The sequence below is a fragment of the Eurypyga helias genome, unplaced genomic scaffold (assembly GCF_000690775.1).
Source record: "Eurypyga helias isolate BGI_N326 unplaced genomic scaffold, ASM69077v1 scaffold28704, whole genome shotgun sequence".
Classification (NCBI taxonomy): domain Eukaryota; kingdom Metazoa; phylum Chordata; class Aves; order Eurypygiformes; family Eurypygidae; genus Eurypyga; species Eurypyga helias.
In genome coordinates, this window is record NW_010248592.1 from 827 (window position 1) to 19,134 (window position 18,308).

At 43.7% G+C, this 18,308-nt stretch overlaps 1 protein-coding gene across 1 annotated transcript in view; it reads left to right on the forward strand.

The window, feature by feature from the left end:
- HNMT (histamine N-methyltransferase) overlaps positions 1–11,185 on the forward strand; it is a gene marked incomplete at its 5' end in the record, with an annotated part of 11,941 nt that extends 756 nt beyond the window's left edge. The window contains 4 exons of the mRNA XM_010151117.1: positions 3,404–3,511; positions 7,042–7,172; positions 7,757–7,850; positions 10,830–11,185. Of these exons, the coding sequence (XP_010149419.1) occupies positions 3,404–3,511; positions 7,042–7,172; positions 7,757–7,850; positions 10,830–11,185 (689 nt within the window). The remainder of the gene's footprint in view (positions 1–3,403; positions 3,512–7,041; positions 7,173–7,756; positions 7,851–10,829) is intronic.
- Positions 11,186–18,308: the final 7,123 nt, after the last annotated feature.

Below are 18,308 nucleotides of genomic sequence, written 5' to 3' on the forward strand. Positions count from 1 at the left end.
GGATCTAGATGTTCTGTAAGGTCCCTTCCAACCCTAACCATTCTATGATTCTATGATTCTATGATTCTATGATCACATTGTCCGAAAATAGCGTGCGCCTCCCCACCCTGATTTTTGTATGTCCTCCATGAGAAACCTCCTCCTGTGACATCATTCCTCAAGGAGAGAGAGGCTTGAACTGCCCCATAGTGATTTTATGGGGGAAAAAGGTGTCATAATGTCTTAGATTCCTCGGAATGTTAAATTTTCACTTGCATTAGGATTACTCTCCCCTGTAACTATTTACTGATGTGGTAACACCCATCATTGTTGCCTCCTGTCCTGCTACATGACAGCCTTAGCTGACCTCTGTTTTGCCTGCACGCTGTTGCTGACCATGATCAATGCACAAGCCCCTCCTGGAGCTCCTGTCACCCAAAACATTGGAGCTAATCATAAGCTCCAAAAGGGATCCAGAAGAAATGAGAATAAACAAATATCTTATCCGAAGTTCACTGGGTGGAAAAACAAACCAAGAACATCAAGTGGCTTCTTCCCATTAAATTCTTGCTTAAGTTCCCTCATAATTAAAGCCTATGCTTTCTAATTCTGCCTTGCTCATTAGCTGATCAAAATTAAATTTTGTAAGAACAGTTAATTCAGTTTAAATGATTTAGCCATACCATCTCCAAAGACTAATCTCAGCTTTGTTAGTCTCTCCTAGTAAGTAATTATATGTAAATGGTGGGTGTTAGTTTTAAAACAGACAGTGTGACAGAGCAGGAACACTGCTTTCCAAACAAGGGAATTCATTTTTCTGCCAAAAAAAATTGTTGTTTTTAACAGGGACACTTTACTTAGTGAGGTACCTAACCAGGGACACTCCAGCTTAGCATGATCATTAATGTGCAGACAAGACTCACTTTGTCATGTAAAAACAACCAAACACCACCAAAACCCCACTCCTTGCTGGCTGGTTCCCCCTGAGGGTCCTCGGGTGGTGAGGAGGCAGCAAATTCCCACATTCTCCCATCTAGCCCTGGCTGATGTCAGAGGGAATCATGGAGCTGCTGCCCTGGCCCCATCTGCCCCTGTGCTTTGCCAGGCAAAAGCATGGAAGAATAGTGTTTCTTTTCCACTTTTCCACCTCGAGAGACAAGCAAACCATTTAATGTAGCATCATATCCCATTACACCCGCCCATCTACAGCGCCCGCCTTCGCCCACAGCCTCTGCCTTATTAAGTTCACACTCCAGCGCGCTGCTCTCTGTACCTTTAAAAACCATAAAAGTCATCAACGCCGCTATAAAGTCACAACTGTGCGATAAACTATCCCGTTACGTAAAATGTTTAATTAGAAACTTAATGGTGAACATAGTGGTAGCCTTTAAAAGGTAATTGTGTTGGAGAGTTTAAATAATTCGGATAGCCTAATTGCCAAATTGTTGATAACGCAAGCTGCCACAGATTTGACTGTAAAATGCCTCAGGACACTTGTTTGCATATAAAAGAGCTAACTGAACTCAATTAAGGCTGTGGATTAAATTATGAATCAAAGGGTTGTGTTTTTTGGTTAAAAACAGTACAAGGGTGGTTTGGCCACAGAAGAGTGGAAGGGAATATGTTAACCTATCCGCATATGGAAACGTGAAATTCAAATGTTTGTTGTTTTTTTTTTTTTTTTTATCAGGACCTGCATAGCCTTTTCAAAGGGCTAATCCATTTTAAAGAAAGTTGGTAAGGCAACAAAATAATCAAAAATACTGCAGTGGTTCATTTCAAATTCTGTGTTCCCAGATTTTACCGCGGCATCCTGCAGATGACTGACTTTGCTCTGATTTTTCAACAAAATACAGGGTTGGCAGTGATAGCAAAGCTGCAGCTATTTCTGCTCCTTCAGAAATTCAATTTCTCTCCCTCAAAGAACATGCTTGCTCAGTTGCCATGTAAATTTTGGTGCTATTAGTTGCTTTAAGAAAGACACACAAGTCTGAAATAATCACACTTTTCCTTACTTTTTATGTTAAATCCTTGGGGTGTTAAGGAGCAGGTGAGACCTGGGCTGGGGGGGGCCTGATTTTGACCCGTGGTGGTGTGTGGTGGGGCCAGGAGCAGGCAGAGAGCTCTTTGCAGTGAAAAGGACCCTCCTGGGTGAGGATCTGGTGTGCTGGGTTGAGCTCTGGGGTACACATTGCGGCTATTTAACCCCCAATATTTTCCTTTCTTACCTCGAATCTGCTGTATAATGGATGTAACGCTGAAGTGGTGGGAACTCGGGAGCAGAGGTTGTACAAATAGAGCAACCCCTCCACAGTCCTTCAGCAAGGGCCTGTCTGCCCATCAGGGTTCACTGCAAGATCTTCTGTTGAGTGTTTCATTTTGCTAATTTGTAAGGAATTTTGTAACGTGGTTGTGTGCAAGTACAAGCCCACCTTCCAGGAAGAAGCTGAGTATTTGTCTGTAACATGACCTCTGGGTCTATTATTGATCACAGTTACCTTCTTCCTCACTCTCTCTACCTTTATTCTTCTATTGCTTTTTCCACCTAAAATTTATTCAAGCCCAATAAGCAGAAGTGAGCCCTAAGAAACCTAAGCAAGGCAGTGTAATGCTGTCCCAGGATCCACGACTCAGTCAGGAGCATCATCTCCCTGAGCTACCTATATTGTGGGTTGGGAAAGGTGGTCATGAGTGAGGCAGCTCTTTTTAGATTTTGAAATGTTGGATCTATTGGTACTTCCACTAGCAAAATAATTGCAGCCAGCCTGAACAGTATCCAGAGAGAACTATTCCTCACAAAGAACGTGCAGGGAGCTCTGGGTTATTCTGTAAACAGGGGTTAGATAAACATAAATGGTATGTGCACTATTTATCCTACTTATGGAAAAAGTCAGAGGACACTAAAGACAAACAGACATGAACGTTGTTTCTGATTCCAGTTTAAACAAATATTCTCTTCTCCCTCACCCACATGACCTGGTAACCAGTGGGATGCTTGGCTTAAAAACGCTCTTACTGACTCCTAAGAAATCCTGCCAGGTTTGCTGGTGACATGGGACCATCGGAACTGGTACCATCAGAGTTGTTCAGGATCTTCTCTGGGAGGTTAGTCCATGTCCAGAAAATATGAGATCACGCCACGTGCATGGCTGTGTCCGGTTTTCCCTTGGCTCTGATGGTGGTAGTCACAGAGGAGGAATGAAGATAGTTGGGACTGCCATTTAATTTTTTCCTCAAATCCTAGCGCTAAACCCTCAGTGGCAATCCGCTGAGAACACAAAGCAGCTACATGTATCGGTGTGGTACATGTTCTGTACATCAGTGGCAGTCATCGGTCTTCAAAACTGGGGATGTGATGATGTTGGAGATAACATTTGCCCAAGCTGTGCTTTCATCTTGTATTTCACGTTGCCTGCTTCCCTAGGTGAGATTGACCTCCTGATCCTCTCAAAAGTACAAGCCAGATATCCAGGGGTCACCATCAACAACGATGTGATAGAGCCGAGTCCTGACCAAATCTTCAAGTACAAAGGTATTCTTACATTAAATAAACTGATTTTTCATTAGGTATGCTAAATGCATTAAAATGAGTTGGACAGTGGATGACCTCACATTTAAATGCTTTCTTGACAGAGTTGGCTCTTAAAAGTTAAAAAGTCACTATTTTATGTCATTTTTGCTATTATTGCTTTTTAACAATGTTCAGTCTCTCATTTAAAATCTTAGTCTTTTACACTGCAAAGTACTCTGTGTGGCAAGCGCTTGGACTAGACAGACTTTAAAAGCTAAGCAGAGTGGGAACTCATGGGTGATTGTACAGGAGTAGAGTAAAAGCCCCAGATTTCAGAAAGTTTTTCTTCTTCAACTTGCACTGAATCAGGATCCTTCCTCAACATCAAAGTTAAAATTTTAGCATCTCCTGGTAATTTTCACATATCTTAAAAATCATTTCAAAATAACAACAAATAGCTAAACCTCACATTGTTGCACTAAATTAGTTACCAACCTTGGAATTAGAAAACATGGAAAGAAGAGCAAAATGGATAGGAGAGATTTGTGCTATGTGCTCCACAGCTTACAGCTTGTTTCCTTCCAAAGTTTTGAACAACATTCATAATGGAAAGCCAAGCATTTTCCAAGGAGGATTGAACGTTAGCAGGGATGCTTTGGTAAAACTGCCCTACAAAGGCAGCATTAAATATCAATCCAGAGTTTGATTATCACTGGATTAGCACCTACCAGGCTTTACCTTAGCAGGTAATTCTGGTCGTGGGTGGAGGTGGCACCGGCTGCGCCACACAGGCTTGAGCAGCCCTGAGCAGAGCACACCACGCCAGAAAACGGCTGCTGAGTGGACCTGGCAGCAATGAATGAACCTCGTCAGCAGTCTGTGTTGTTGGAAATGCTCCAAACCAGAGTAAACACCAGACTGTGAAACCACACTGTAAATCTCCAACTCTTCCTCTTGCTTAAGTCCTTAAAAATGAAGCACTCCCTGTATGAAGTAATTTGTGGAAACCTAAGAAAAAAACCAACATAGTAACAATCCCTTTTTCCCTGCAGCATGGGAGTTCAGAGCCACTGGAAGCACTGAAGGCTTGCAGGAAACATATAATTTTCCTGTGTCTGTCTCTATTACATGAACCTGATCTTTGAAATGATGGCTCGTGCAAAATCCCAGGAACATTTACATTGCTTCAGGCTGAGATGGCGAAGGACGAGCAACAGAGCATCTGCTCCAAGAGAGTTTGGGCACTTGCACAAAGCATTTCTGTCCTGTCTGGGCCATGTACCAGAGGCTACATGGGCCTGGATTTGCGCTGTATCCTCCTGGTGGTCTTGCCACCTACCACCAACTAACTGTTGGTCCTATTCTACTTTAATGAGTTTCCCATCAGAAGAAAGTTAAAGAAAATATAAGATGTTCGTTGTCCTTATTTTAAGTTTAATGCTAAACAAGAAATGAAATATTCATCTGAATTTCTTTCTTTAAACTTTCTTATTTGGTAATTAATCATGTCCCCAGTAGGTATCATTAATTAGGTTTCTGAGCCCTAAGATTTTCCGTGGAGAATTGGAAACATTATCTCTGCCTCTCAAGATTCAGTAGTTATGTTTTCTGCCTTAACCAGATACTTTCTCCTTGGGAAGGAGAAGCCACACTCACAAGCGAAACTTCCTACCGGGACATGCAGTGATGACAAGCTGAGGTTTGTCTTAGGCTGAGTCGTACGACGGAGGCTCTTCACAGAGCCCCGTGGCCAGGCTGTGGCTTTCCTTCATTCCTGGTCCACGTCCAGGTGAAGTCACTTGGTGACCGTGGCTGGCATGTCGGTCACACCGTGACTGAGCCGCGCTGCCATTGCCTGCACGGCACGGCACGACTGCAGGCAGTCCAGTTTTGGGGGCACCCAACAAGGGCACACACCTGGCTTCTGACCCAGACAACACCCTGGTCTGAGCCTGGGAGAAAATTAAAGACAACTTTTAAAAACTGTTAGGGTGACATGGTTTGTCTTCAGATGAAGCTTTGGGCAGAAACTTCCCATAATCAGAATGAGTTTGCCGTTTCTGAAATTTTGACTTTAAAAGGCCACCCTGGCAAGCAATTCGGTTGTCTTCCTAGTGTCTCCTCGCAGACTGCGTAACAATTGAACGGAACCAGACTGCACCAGATTATTTCTGGCGGTGATATGAACTGCCGCTGAATGAAGCTGGAGTTTAAAACAGCAAATTAAATCTGAACTGCAAGCGCCAGGGCCAGTGACTGATAAATGGAAGCGAGCAGAATAACATCAGCAGCATCCGAAAGGGGTGGCCCATTTCCAGCCGTAAAAGAGAGGAGATAAGAACTGATGGAGCATTTCTCATCCGTCCGACGGGGATATGTCCTAATCAGAGCCCAAAAGGAGAAACATTGTGATGAGTGGTGTAAAGGCGCTGGTCTTAGCAAATCATATTGTTTTGAACATGTGTTCTGTAGCTAAGGCTCAGTCTGCCTTTGGGCCATTTAAGTTTTAAATTTATGTTAACTCCAGCGAAGCACAGGAATCGCATCAGGGCAGCTTTGTCCTGGAGCAATCCCGCGCGCCAGGCAGGAGCGCAGCGAGATGAGCTCCATATGCCAGCAGATGGACATTAGTATTCCGGCATCCCCTAAATTATGAAATTATCTCTCAGTTTTGTTCCCATAAAAAGCAAAGAAACGCAGTGATGAGCTAGACCCTCGGTATAACTTATTCCTTGAATCCACTTCTCCAGCTTTCTGCTTTCCACGGTTGCCAGATGCGCATTGTATCGAGGTCTGAAAACAAGCCTTGTGTCACTCTTTAGACTAGTCTTCGATTTAAAACACTATTATCCCTTTTGCCTGGAGCAGTTGGCCAAAACTGCAGGCTTTTGAAAAATTATTTGAACACATTAGAAGCCAAATGTTGAGTTGGGTCCTTGCTCACAGAGAAAAGCTCCTTCCCTCTCCCGCCACCCCCGTGACACATTCTCAGAGCAAGCCATTTGCTTTCTCTCCTCTTCAAGAGATTTTAATTGAGCTTTCTCTCCAAAATGCTTTCTGTCCCTTGATCCGTCCTGGAGCCCCTGTATGTATTTGTTCAGTCTCTGGAAAACACTTCACCATGGCCTGGCTTCTGCTCAGCCAAGTGGGTCTGCGGTGGTACCTGAGCGAAGGGGCCATCAGGTCTTCTCCCATTCAGCAAGAAACATGCTGCTCGTGGCCTCATTACTGTTTATCCCAGCCAACCCCCTTTATTGTAGCTTGAGCCAGCCATGGGGATGTTTCTTTTTTGTTTAAATCAGGTAAAGACTGGAGGAACCTAAATGAGGGTGGCAAAGGGGAAAGCATCAGACCTCTTAAGACTCCATCCCACAAAGAACTGGACAGCCCCTTCTCACATATGGGCTCAAGGTTTTAGATATTTCACTGCTGTGTTCAAGTACTACCAAAACTCTACCTAATACAATTTTGGCTGTATTAAAGCTCTGAATGGAAACCGGCCCCGTATTTGCAATTGAGATAACTCTGTCCTGCCTTCTCCTGTATTTTAGAGCGCGTGGCTGAGACATCAAACCTGGAGAACGTAAAGTTTACCTGGCATGAGGAGACAGCTTATGAATATGAAAGTCGAATGAATGCAGAAAAGAAGTCTAAAAAATGGGACTTTATTCACATGATCCAGGTAAAAGTCTCTGCAAAGTAAATGTTGTCAAAGACTTGGCTGTTAAAAGTACGCATGAAGTATGTGACCTCATTATCCACTCTAAGGGGAAGAAAGGTGAGTTTATTTCCCTGTAATTTGAAGTACTTAAGCATAAGTGAACTGCAAAAATGAAAGATGAGTTACAGCAAAGCAACTCTGAGCACAGTAGTCCTATTAACCAGGCTGTGGGTGGCAGTCAACTAAAAATATATTTTAACTAGTGTTTTCAAAGCTCCTTGTCCTCTCTGTGAGATTGCCTTTGTATTTCCAAGTTTACCGAAGCCATTACAAGCCATCTTCACTGCTAAGAAAGGCAAACCTTTTTATCTCAGGTTAATGAATGAACATGAGCTTGGTCCTGGGAAAGCCAGAGAGCAGCAAGGCAGTGACAGCCCCGAGTTCACAGTGTGAGCCCACTGCCCGGGGCTGTGCTAATGTCCCTTGTTGTCCCGTTCCTCCTCTGTCAGGATTGCCCCCCGTTTGGTTTCTTTTCTCTAGTGGCACCGGTTATAACACTGACCAGGCCCACACTGTATCTCTGTAAGCATGTCTGCTCTTTCCAGATGCTGTATTATGTGAAAGACGTCCCAGGAACTATCCGGTATTTCCACAGCCTCCTGGAAGCCCAGGCGAAGCTCCTCATTATCCTGGTGTCAGGTGAGAGCTGCTTCACCAGCGCTGCTCAGTCAGACAAGAGCCATGAGGACCTTTGGGGTTCCCATGACTTCAACACAGGCCAGTCAGAAACCAAGGCACATTTTAATTTAAAACATCCTTTATCACCTGTAGAGGTGCAGCGGCTGCGTAACAAACCGTGTCTGCTCATCTGCATCCACTGCAATCTGCACGTCGTGCCGCAGGTTGGAAAGCTGAAGGCTTTGTCAGCCAGCAAACCCGTGCCACGGGCATCAAATGCCTTCCTCTCGCCTTCAGCCCCTCCCCATCCCACGGCCTGGCTGGTGATGGACAGAGAGCCCCGAAGCGAGGAAGAAGCTCCGTCCCGTGGCTCTCGCTCACAAAAGCTCCTTCATCCTCTGCTGTTCTCTGTAACAGGCTTTTCAGGCTGGGCACCTCATTATCTCGCTCCTGGAGACTTGTGGCATTAAGCGAACGGCTACGACGGGGCTCGGCTGTGCCATACAGCAGGTGTTAGAGCACATATGGTCCATTTTCTTCTCAAACTGCCCATTTCCTTAATATCGTCATTTTTGGGTGGAAAACAGTGTTCTTAGGCTGTTTTAGATCTGGATGAGATGCTCTGCAGTCAGTCCAGGAGGCAAATGTGGCAACAGAGTAAACGATGACCTTTTAATACTGTGGGCAAGGTATGGTAGAGATACTGCAACAGCAGGGACTCATCTGACTCTAGAAAGCCTTCAATTTGCCTCTCAGGCCATGGAAATTTTAGTTGTGTAAATAGTCACATCTGATAGTTTTTTCAGGGAGGTTAAGTGTTAGTTGTTTAGAGGTTTAAGCTTAATTTTTTTATTGAATTTGGCCGCGTCTGCAAACTGCAATGTGCTCGATGAAGTCCCTGTTTTGTGTTCCTGAAGCATCCACAGCAAAGTGGCACTTCTTTGACCTGAATTTATTCAAACTATTTTTCTCCAAAATGTTTTTGGTTCCAAGTGTTTTCAAGCATTCCACTACAATAATTCTGTATTTGAAATGGCCTGAGTTACTGTTCTTGTTCTTTGAAAGGGAATGGATCATAATATCAGACCATTGCTGATTACCAGTGTATAGTTAATTGAAACTCTTTTCCAGTTGCTTAACCTGCCCCTCTGGATATTCGTGAAATGTGAATACAGGGAGAAACATGTGTCTATTCAAAATTAATGTGATTAAAAATCTGAATTTGTTGAAAGTATTTAAAGTCCTCTCTGGGCCATGCGACTCCGTGATTTCTGATGGAGTGGCATGGAGCAGAAATTGGTGGGGCCAGCAAAAAAATGGCAGAGTGGAGTAGGGCTCAGAACAGCAGAGAGGAAAGGAAGGGGGAAACCTTTGGGGAGAGAAGAGTGTAGAGAGGGGAAGGAAGAAAAGCTATGAAAATGAGCACTGAAGCAAAAAGAGGTACTGAAAGATAAGCAGAACAAAGCTCATTTCAAAAAATGACAGTAATGTCATCTTCAACACAAACACATTAGGATGTGTTAATTAAAAGCCGGTCTGGGAATAGGATTGATAGGAGAGAGCTTGGTCAGTCGGCGAAGGTTGCAATCCCTCCTGCTCCGTCCCTGCCGGGAGAGCAGGCGAGTTGCAAGAGCTATGCGGTGTTATTTTTAACACATTTAAAAAATCTGTTTACATCGCCTTGAAAACAAAAGTAGTGCCATATGCTGAGCCTATTGAGAGCTATTATAATAATGCTTCGTTCAGGTAGTGTATAATTGCTCGGCTCGGAGATGGCACTGAGTCACACAACACTGACACCAGCAAATTTTCTGCAATTAGTGCTCTGCATTCAATTTCCACCAGGTGAAAGAAAATATTGTAGCCCCTCTTCTAAACACCAAACTGCTTATTTGACTATAAATAACTGTTTGCAGATAAAGCATTTGCAAAACCGCCCAGCAACTGGTTTTAGTAGTTATGGAGATTTATAGTCATAACTCTCAAGAGCTGCTTGTTAGGCTCGAAGTCATTTTCATCCCGTCGAGTCATTCTGGGTGATCCTTTTATAAATGATTTATAGCAAAAATGCTGGATCACAGATCCAGGATGAGGGAAAATAAAGACAAAAAGGCAATATCTGAGGAGTTTTCAGCTTACCCAGCTGGTTTGCTTTGTAAAACATCCCTGGAGAAGAGGTGTGGGCTTGGCATGGGCCAGTTCTGGAGGTGGTTGCGGTGCTACAAGAGCCTTTTCCTTCCTCCCCCTTCATCTTCCCACAGCCAAACAATACACAGCCAAAATGTCCTTCTAGCATCATGGGGGAGGGCTGCTTGGGGTGAGGGGCAACCCTCATTGCTTGTGCCCAACAGCGTGTGAGTGTGACGGGAGCGAAGGCAGAAGGCTGGGAGGGTGGTGCAGCTTCATCCTGGGCTCTGCCCATCCCACTCTTTTCTCCATCACACACCCAGTTGCATGGACAATGTGATCAGGGTTTGGCATCCCAGGTATTACATGTGACAGAGAGTTTACTGTCAGGAAGTGTTTCAGTGAAGCTCATGTGTAGCTCAACCACAAAGCAATTAGGTCAAAGAGTAGGAGAGGTTTTGGTCTTGCAAACAGGCAGCTGAAATGTAGGGAACAGTTTACATCAAGATGGCAAGGAATAGGTAGTGTTCAGCATGTGGACTGTAGGAGGATGTGCCTGAGAGAGATTGCCTATGTGCATGGAACAGGGGGTGCAGCGTGTTGGGATGGAAAAGGGGAAGATTGAGTGCACTGAGCTGCTCTGGCCTCAGCAGGGAGCTGGAGCTTCGGGGTAGGTAACGTGTCCATCCCCTCTGGCAGCCCCAAGCCCTGAGGCACAGAAGGAGGTCTCCACCTTGCTCCAGGCCATATCCCAACTATGGAGAGACCCTGCTTGCAAGAAGGACAACTGCTAAAACACCCAGATGAGCAATAATTTGTTCAAATAGTGTTTTTCCTTACTCCTGAGCATTTTTCTGGTGTTTTATCTCTCAGGAACCAGTGGCTGGGGAAGACTGTGGAAGAAGTACAGTTCTTCCTTCCCTTTAGATGATCTCTCCTCTTACGTTTCCTCTGCTGACATCAAAAGGATACTGGATTCAGCTGGGCTGAAGTACCAGCTCCACGAGCTCCCATCCTACATGGACATAACGAGCTGCTTTATTGAAGGGAACACGGATGGGGAGCTGTTGCTGGATTTCCTGACAGAAACTTATGAGTTTTCTAAAACTGCTCCTCCAGAATTAAAGCGTCAGGTAATGGAAGAGTTAAGGAAGCCTGAATGCAGTGAAGAAAGAGATGGGAAGGTGCTTTTTAATAACAGCCTGAGTGTAATTGTGATTGAGCCATGAGTTAACCTCTTCTTGCTTTGAGATCCAAAGCAAATAGATATAAACTGTTAACAGCTGAAATGCGTTTTTCATACTTTATAAATGGCTTAGTTTACTTCAGTACTCATAAATAAATTCTGGAGCTGGTTAAGAAACCAGTACTAGTATCTGTTATTATAAGTGAGCTATAATACTCCATTAATCCCCACTAACTGTGAATGTGTAACTCACTAAGCAGTTACTTGTGCTTTATCGTATGGATGTTGTATAGTCAGATGTAACTCGGACCCACTCAGGCACTGCAGAAATGTGACCATTTCCTAAAAAATAATCAAAAACTGTACATGGTTTCATCACCTTCATTTAAAAACTCTCTACAGACCAAATAAGCAAATTACTACTCCTCAGCGCAGCTGGCAAGAGTGGAGGCTCAGAAGGATGGACTGTTTGGGTGGATGCTCAGTGAGATTCCTTGAGCTTGCAGTGACTTAGAAATCTCACACCCTCAGTTACCGTGGCCTCACACCTTCAGCACGTGCGACGGTTGCCTGCTCCCGCTCCCGCAGCCACCTCCATTTGATGGCACTGCTTCTCTTTTCCTGTACTTTCACTATATTTGTTATGGCCTTGCATCAGCAGAGCGATGTGCGTACCAGGTCCTTACTGGCCCTGCAAGAGAGAAGATGCTTGAGGCACAGCAGTTCTAACCACCGTCCTGAAGAGGTGGGTTTCACCGGTGAGCCCTGATGCAAAGCCCGTGCCAGGAATCAGCTGCTGCTGTCACACTGGTATTTTTAGCTAAACACACAGATCTCCTGGTCACAGCCTTTCACCAGCCTGGCAGCAAGGGCCACACGTGGCTTGTACGCTCCGTAACAGGCAAGGTGTAAAAATGAACTTTGACACCAAATGGACAGGTTTCAGTGGGATTTGTTTCATTTTCAGTGGGGTCACGTCAGGTAAATCTGTTCAGTTTATAGTATAGGATGTTCAGCAAGAAGGTGCTTCACCTCCTCAGTGCCTTATCCAGCGGGGGCTGTCACTACTTCGGTATTTGATGCGTTTATTTTGCTAAATGATTTTACAGTTTTAAGAAGCGTAATGCCCCCTACGAGGCAGAAGGTGTAGTGGGATATAATACAGTCGCTTGAATGAATTTAATAGTCTGAATACTCAGTTTATCCTGTGAGACAGGTGTGATGTCTGCCATTGAAATAATTCGATTCAGTGTTGAAATGGTTTACTTCAGGCAATGTTTTAGCTGCAAGAGATTATGTTGTATTTTTGCATACACATTTCTGATACAATATAGATTATTAGTGATTTGAAGTGATTTACAAGAGACCACACAGGGCATTAATAGCTGTTTATATTCATTTTAGGCTGAATTATTTGAAACACACACTTCTCCTAGTGATCAAATATTAATTCCAGTGTATTTTGGAATGCTTCTGTGGTATTTCTCAGTTGTTGAGCAGAACAAAATCTATTACCACTTTTACGCAGGGCTACATACAGATTCCTGCATTAGAAGACCTCAGTATATCTGTAAGCTGCTACGGTGACATGCCGAAACGGGAAAGGAAGGAGATGTCTCATTAGGACAGATTGCTGCATGCATTTCTAATGGCAAACAAATTAAAGTTACAATTATTGCCATAGCTCTTTTGTGTTGCCAGTGACCTCTTCTAAATGGTGCTTGCAAAGGAGGTGACCGCTGAATATTGCCACATCAACCCTGTCAGGAGTGACGTATGTTCGGCAGCCACAGAAAGGCCAGAGCAAAACCAACCCCAAAATCCAACTAGGAAACCCAGAGACAAGAGGCACAGGCATGTCTTGTTTGTTTTGTGATTTAGCAGAGGTAAAAATGCAAGGAAAAAAGCTCTTCAGAGATGTGGGGGGTGGGGTGGGGAGTGGATTGTGAAAATGCGAGAGTGAGCAGGAAAGATGAGGAACAGCAGAGATGGTCTGGAGAGAAAAGGAGTTGACCAGGCACACAGGAAAGGAGATCCAATGGGAATGTATGAGAGATCCATCCCCTCTTCAATCAGCAAGGGAGAGGCCGAGGAGAGGGAGCGCTTGATAGGTGCATGGAGTTGCACGGGGTCTTATTTAAAAGCAGAACGCACTGGGAAAAAGGCTCTTTCACCCTAGGCTGGAGAATAAAACTCCTTATCTAAACCCAGACACGCTGGGACAGTCCTCTGCCACCGCTTTTGCTTCTGAGGAGAATTTAATTTAAAAAATGGGGGAAAAAATAGTTACCTGTATTCTGTGCATGCAGCTGGTTCTGTTAAGGGGCTGGGGGGAAACTGAATCAGAAGAGCACCCTTAAGGGATAAATTATTTTTAATTTTAAATTTGTAACACATGCATTTCCAAGAAATAAGTACTGTTAAGTATTATCTAGTAGGAAATGAGTGTGGGGAAGCACAATTTTATGCTCATTTGACCATAAAAACTGAACGAGTTTTTGTAAATCACTCAAACAACTTCTTAACAGCCTGAAGAGCCACACTTCATGAGAGGATCACCTTTAATTGCACCACGAGGTACTGCTATTCCAGAGCATGTCTGGGGAGTCCAGCTTGTCCACAGACTGGGATTTATATGGCAATGTTGAGTTTACCTGTGTGCTTTCCACAGTGAATCAATTGTTTTCCTTTCAGAAAGCCTGCCTTATCTCAACCAGCAGGAAGGTCTTCAAAAAGCACATCTCCAGAAACCCGCAGCTGGACGCATGGGCCAACTGGATGGGTCTGCCTCGGCCGCAGCCCTACAAGGTGAATTTATGGGCTTTATAGAGAGGTTCACTGGGAGCAATGGTCTTAAACCAGCGTAACGCTGGCTGAAACAAGCTGGGTGTCAGGCTACTTGCATTAACACATACCATGAATGACCCTGTAGGTTCTTCACGCATGGCTAAATCAGAAATGAAGTGTAAATGTTTTGCAGAAATGCGAGTCCGAGTAAATTAACACTGCATCCCTGCGTTAGTTGGAGATGGTTCTGAATGGTTAAATTGGGACACATCCTTTTTTCTTTTCATTTTGCGGGCACAAAAACCTGGAGTATATAGATTATATTACAGGTACAGGGGAAAAATGCTGGAGGGAGAGAGGAAGGAGGAGGAGGAGGAGGGCTCCTTTGAAATGGCAGGCAAACACCCGGGCCTGTGTCCCTCTGATAAGTAAGCGTGAGCCTGTGGCTCTGGTGCCGCGTCAGGTGATTATTTCCCAGAGTGATTCCCGTGGGATGTTTGCTGTGCGGGGAAGAGAATAGCCCGATGTCGATGCCGGCGGATGAGACATGGCTCTGGAGTGATGCCACGCAGGATGGCTGGGGCAGGAAAAGGCTGACCCCCTCCAAAGGAGCCCGGTCTTCATGGATATATCCCATCCGCATCCAAGGCATCTGCCTGAGCAGCGTCAGGGCTGCTGCTTTAAATCACACGTAGGAAAGTGTTCTCGCTGTTCTGTTAATTACAACAGCAAATTGAACAAAAGCACTTGCAGCTCGGTTGCTGTCGCCATTTCCACGTCGGCGTAATTCATGCTTGCAGCCCATGATAGGATTTTTTTAATGTCATTACACAGTAGGGCAAAGTCTTCATTTTTAATAAAAATACAAATGCTAAAATGAAATGGATTAATATCTAATTTTACATCTTCATTTACATGATGTGCAAAATTATCTTAAATATTTGTTATGGATGGAGTGGCTTTCCACCAATTTAGGCTTTTTTTCGTACAGGAGAATGTTAACATAAATTGTAGCATAAATCATTGCCTTGTAGAGTACCAGAAGGCGCATATAAAAACCCATATCTTTACTGCACATATTTCCCATTAACCATAATCTATTAGTAATTGAAGTTCATTACAAATTCTTGTAGACTTTATTGCTATCATGCTGCATGACATAGTGAACCTGGCTTGCATAACAAGAAGTCCTTGCTGGGAAATATCCTATTAACAATGACAGTGCATTTGTCATTGTGATAATAAATCCAAAGCTGCCTGTAGATTATAAATTATTGCGGCGCCATTTCCACTGTTGTAGTTTAAAAGTTTTGTCAGCACTTCCATTTTAAAGCCCTGCTTTACAGGCAGTTATAACTTGACCATAAAAAATTTGCAGCGAGCCGAATCTCGACTTACAAGGTCTCAGTCCGAGCGCACGTTTCTTCCCCCTGTAAGATTCATATTTCATCCACATGAAAGTATTAGAAGCAGAAGCTGTGCTTATGGCAGGTTTTTTCTTCTGTATTTGCATAGCTCCTAATTGGAAGAAAACAGGCCATTTGACAAGCAATTTGTCCATAGTATTTCTAAGTATTTCGGTAGAATTTAAAAATATATCAAGACAAAAAGATGGGAGCCGGTCTTATCTGAGTGTTCATTGGTTTAGCACCTGAAAAAAAAATCCATCCTTATCTCCAGGTGCCACAGACTTTGTGGAGGCATTGGGCAAACCCCGCTTCCATTCAAAGGAGAAACTGAAGGGAAAGGAAGTTACCCATATGCCTTGCAAAGGTGTTTTGAGGATTAATTACTAATGCTGAAATTCTGGCATCCACTCAAGTCATCCTTCATCATGTCTATGCAATTCTTTGAGCTCTAGATAGGTTTTAAGTGTTATTAAAAGAAAATTGCTATAGAGTTGAACTTTAAGTGTTAATTATGACTTGAGATATAAATGATATCAGGTCAAATCTTTCACGATTTAACTCTCTACTTGACTTCAGCTCACTACACCAGGGATATCTATCTAGCTGAATGCATCTCTCTCTCGTATTTCTCAAGTGCCTATAGCAATGCATCCAATTAACTGGACATAACCGTTATGCATCAACTGCTCCTAAACAGTGTAGGAGGAAGCCTTCACCTCCCTGAAATCACCAGGAAAACTTTCCTTCTGACCAGCAAGGCCAGGTTTTCACATCATCCTGCAATACACGTTCTGTCTTGACGTATTGCTGGTGTTTTCACAGGGGGAAAAATGGATTTTGCAGTAAATATATTAACCATTTTTTCACATCAGTAATGTCTTCTATCTCAAAATGCCCAAAATTGCCTTAAAGTCTTGATATGCAAAACCACTTCCCTTACCACTGAGGTGCAGCCATCTCCTGGGTGAAATTCAGCAGCTCTCGGATGTTTCACAGTGATCTATGGAAGGAGAAGGAGGAGGGGGTGGCTGTCGGCAGTTGAAGTGGCAGTGGCAAGGAGCAGAAAGCAATTATCCAGGCTGGCACAGAGCCGGGCCATGGATGTTAACATGTCTCCTTTGCCCAAAACTGCCATCAGCTCACTGCTTCCCCTCTTCCTTGGCAGTGAAGTGGTGGGACTTCAGGCTGGGACATGGCTCTGGCTCAGGATGAAGTCACCAATGCCCACCATCACCCTGGCACATCCAACAGCCCATGCTGGTGGTGGGACCAAGGGCGTTACCATGTCGGCTTCACACCAGCTTTTGTGTTGAAGTCCTGCCTGCTTGCAGGGTCCTGGTGCTCCTTTACGCTAGTGGCAATGGGGAGCTCTTGTACAACTCACAAGGTCACCCTTCATTAGCTCCTACCTCCCGACACTTCACATTCAAATCTTCCCATTTCCTTGCACATCGAGAACCACTCGAGGGTGGTTCTCGGGTCCACTACCCAGCAGAGCTCTTAAGGAAGGCAGAGATGGATCCAGTTGGTGTAAATGGAAGAAGATATCTTCCATTTTGCTTTAATGGGATATTCCTCCACTCCCAAGTGGATATGAATGGTACCTAAAAGAGATGCAGGAATGTGTGGGTCCAAGCGGTACTGGTGTGATTCAGGATGGTGCTTTTATTCAAGAGTGGTGAAGTGCTCTAAATAAGCACTGAAAAAAGTACTACAGCATATTGCCGATTTCTTGATGAATTTTGTGTATGCTATCTGTATTATCAAATCTCTAGCCAAAAAGACAATGAACACAAAAATAACCACAGTAATGACTCTGTGAAATCCGAAATCTAAACCATATCATCCTTTTCCCCTTTGACATCCCTAAACCTAGACCACGTCACAGTTTCCCACTCAAGTAGAATATAAGGACCTAATATCTCTGAGACTCTTAATGCTATAAATACATTTTGATCTTTTTATACCAGCGATTTTGCAGAGGTGGCAGTGAGGTATCATTTATTTTGTTCAGGGTAAACAGGGTATTTGCTAGTAGAAACATTTTCTTTGTTTTCTTAAAGAAAATGAAATGACATTATTTGGAGGCTGTTTCAAGGATCTGGTATGTTACAATGGATCCTGGCGGAGATGAATTAGTGGCCAGAGTATATAGGTGATCTTGCCAAAAATGAATAGCAATGCAATTTATCATACGCTTCTGTAATTTATCTCACAACCATGTATTAGATTAGATAAAGACAGAAAGACATGTGAATTGGATGGACTCGACTAATACTGAGAACTTACACCTGCTTTTATTGAGGCTGACAGGAAGATTTCTGTTGCCTGCACTGCAATCAGAATTTGGCTTCACATTTTTAATTTGCTTTGAAGTATGATATTGTCCAGCAACGAGAAAGACAGCTAAGTCAACGTTAAAGAGTTTGTTGATTGTGTCTGCTATTTTGTATTCAATACAAACTTGTTCCATAAAATATTTCATATTCACCCATTTAATAATTGTTAATAGAGAAAACACACAGAAGCTTAAAAATAGCAGTAATAAGCAGCTGTGAAACCGCTGCAAACACTCGTTACATGCTACGCCGTTTTCAAGGTAACAAACCAATAGTTTATTTTGTCCCCTTCCAATGAAATCCAGGCTGCAAAATCCACTTTTCATACCAAAACGGTCTGTCTGTGAGACAAACAGTCTCCTGCTCGGAGTGTTTACCTACACAGAGCAGAAAGATGTGCTACACTGCCTTCAGATTTGGTAATACCGCCAGCTCCCTTCTTTAGGCTCGTTGTGAACCAGTGATTGATACCTGTTCTTTTGCACTGCTTCCCTCTCGTATCTCTTTGTCCTGCTGCTATAATCGATCACAGATTTTTCCATCAGGCTTCACGTCAGATTAGGATAGCGAACATGACTTGCTTAGAACAAACTGCTTCAAAGCACACCGACGCAAGCTCAGGAGTCGAACC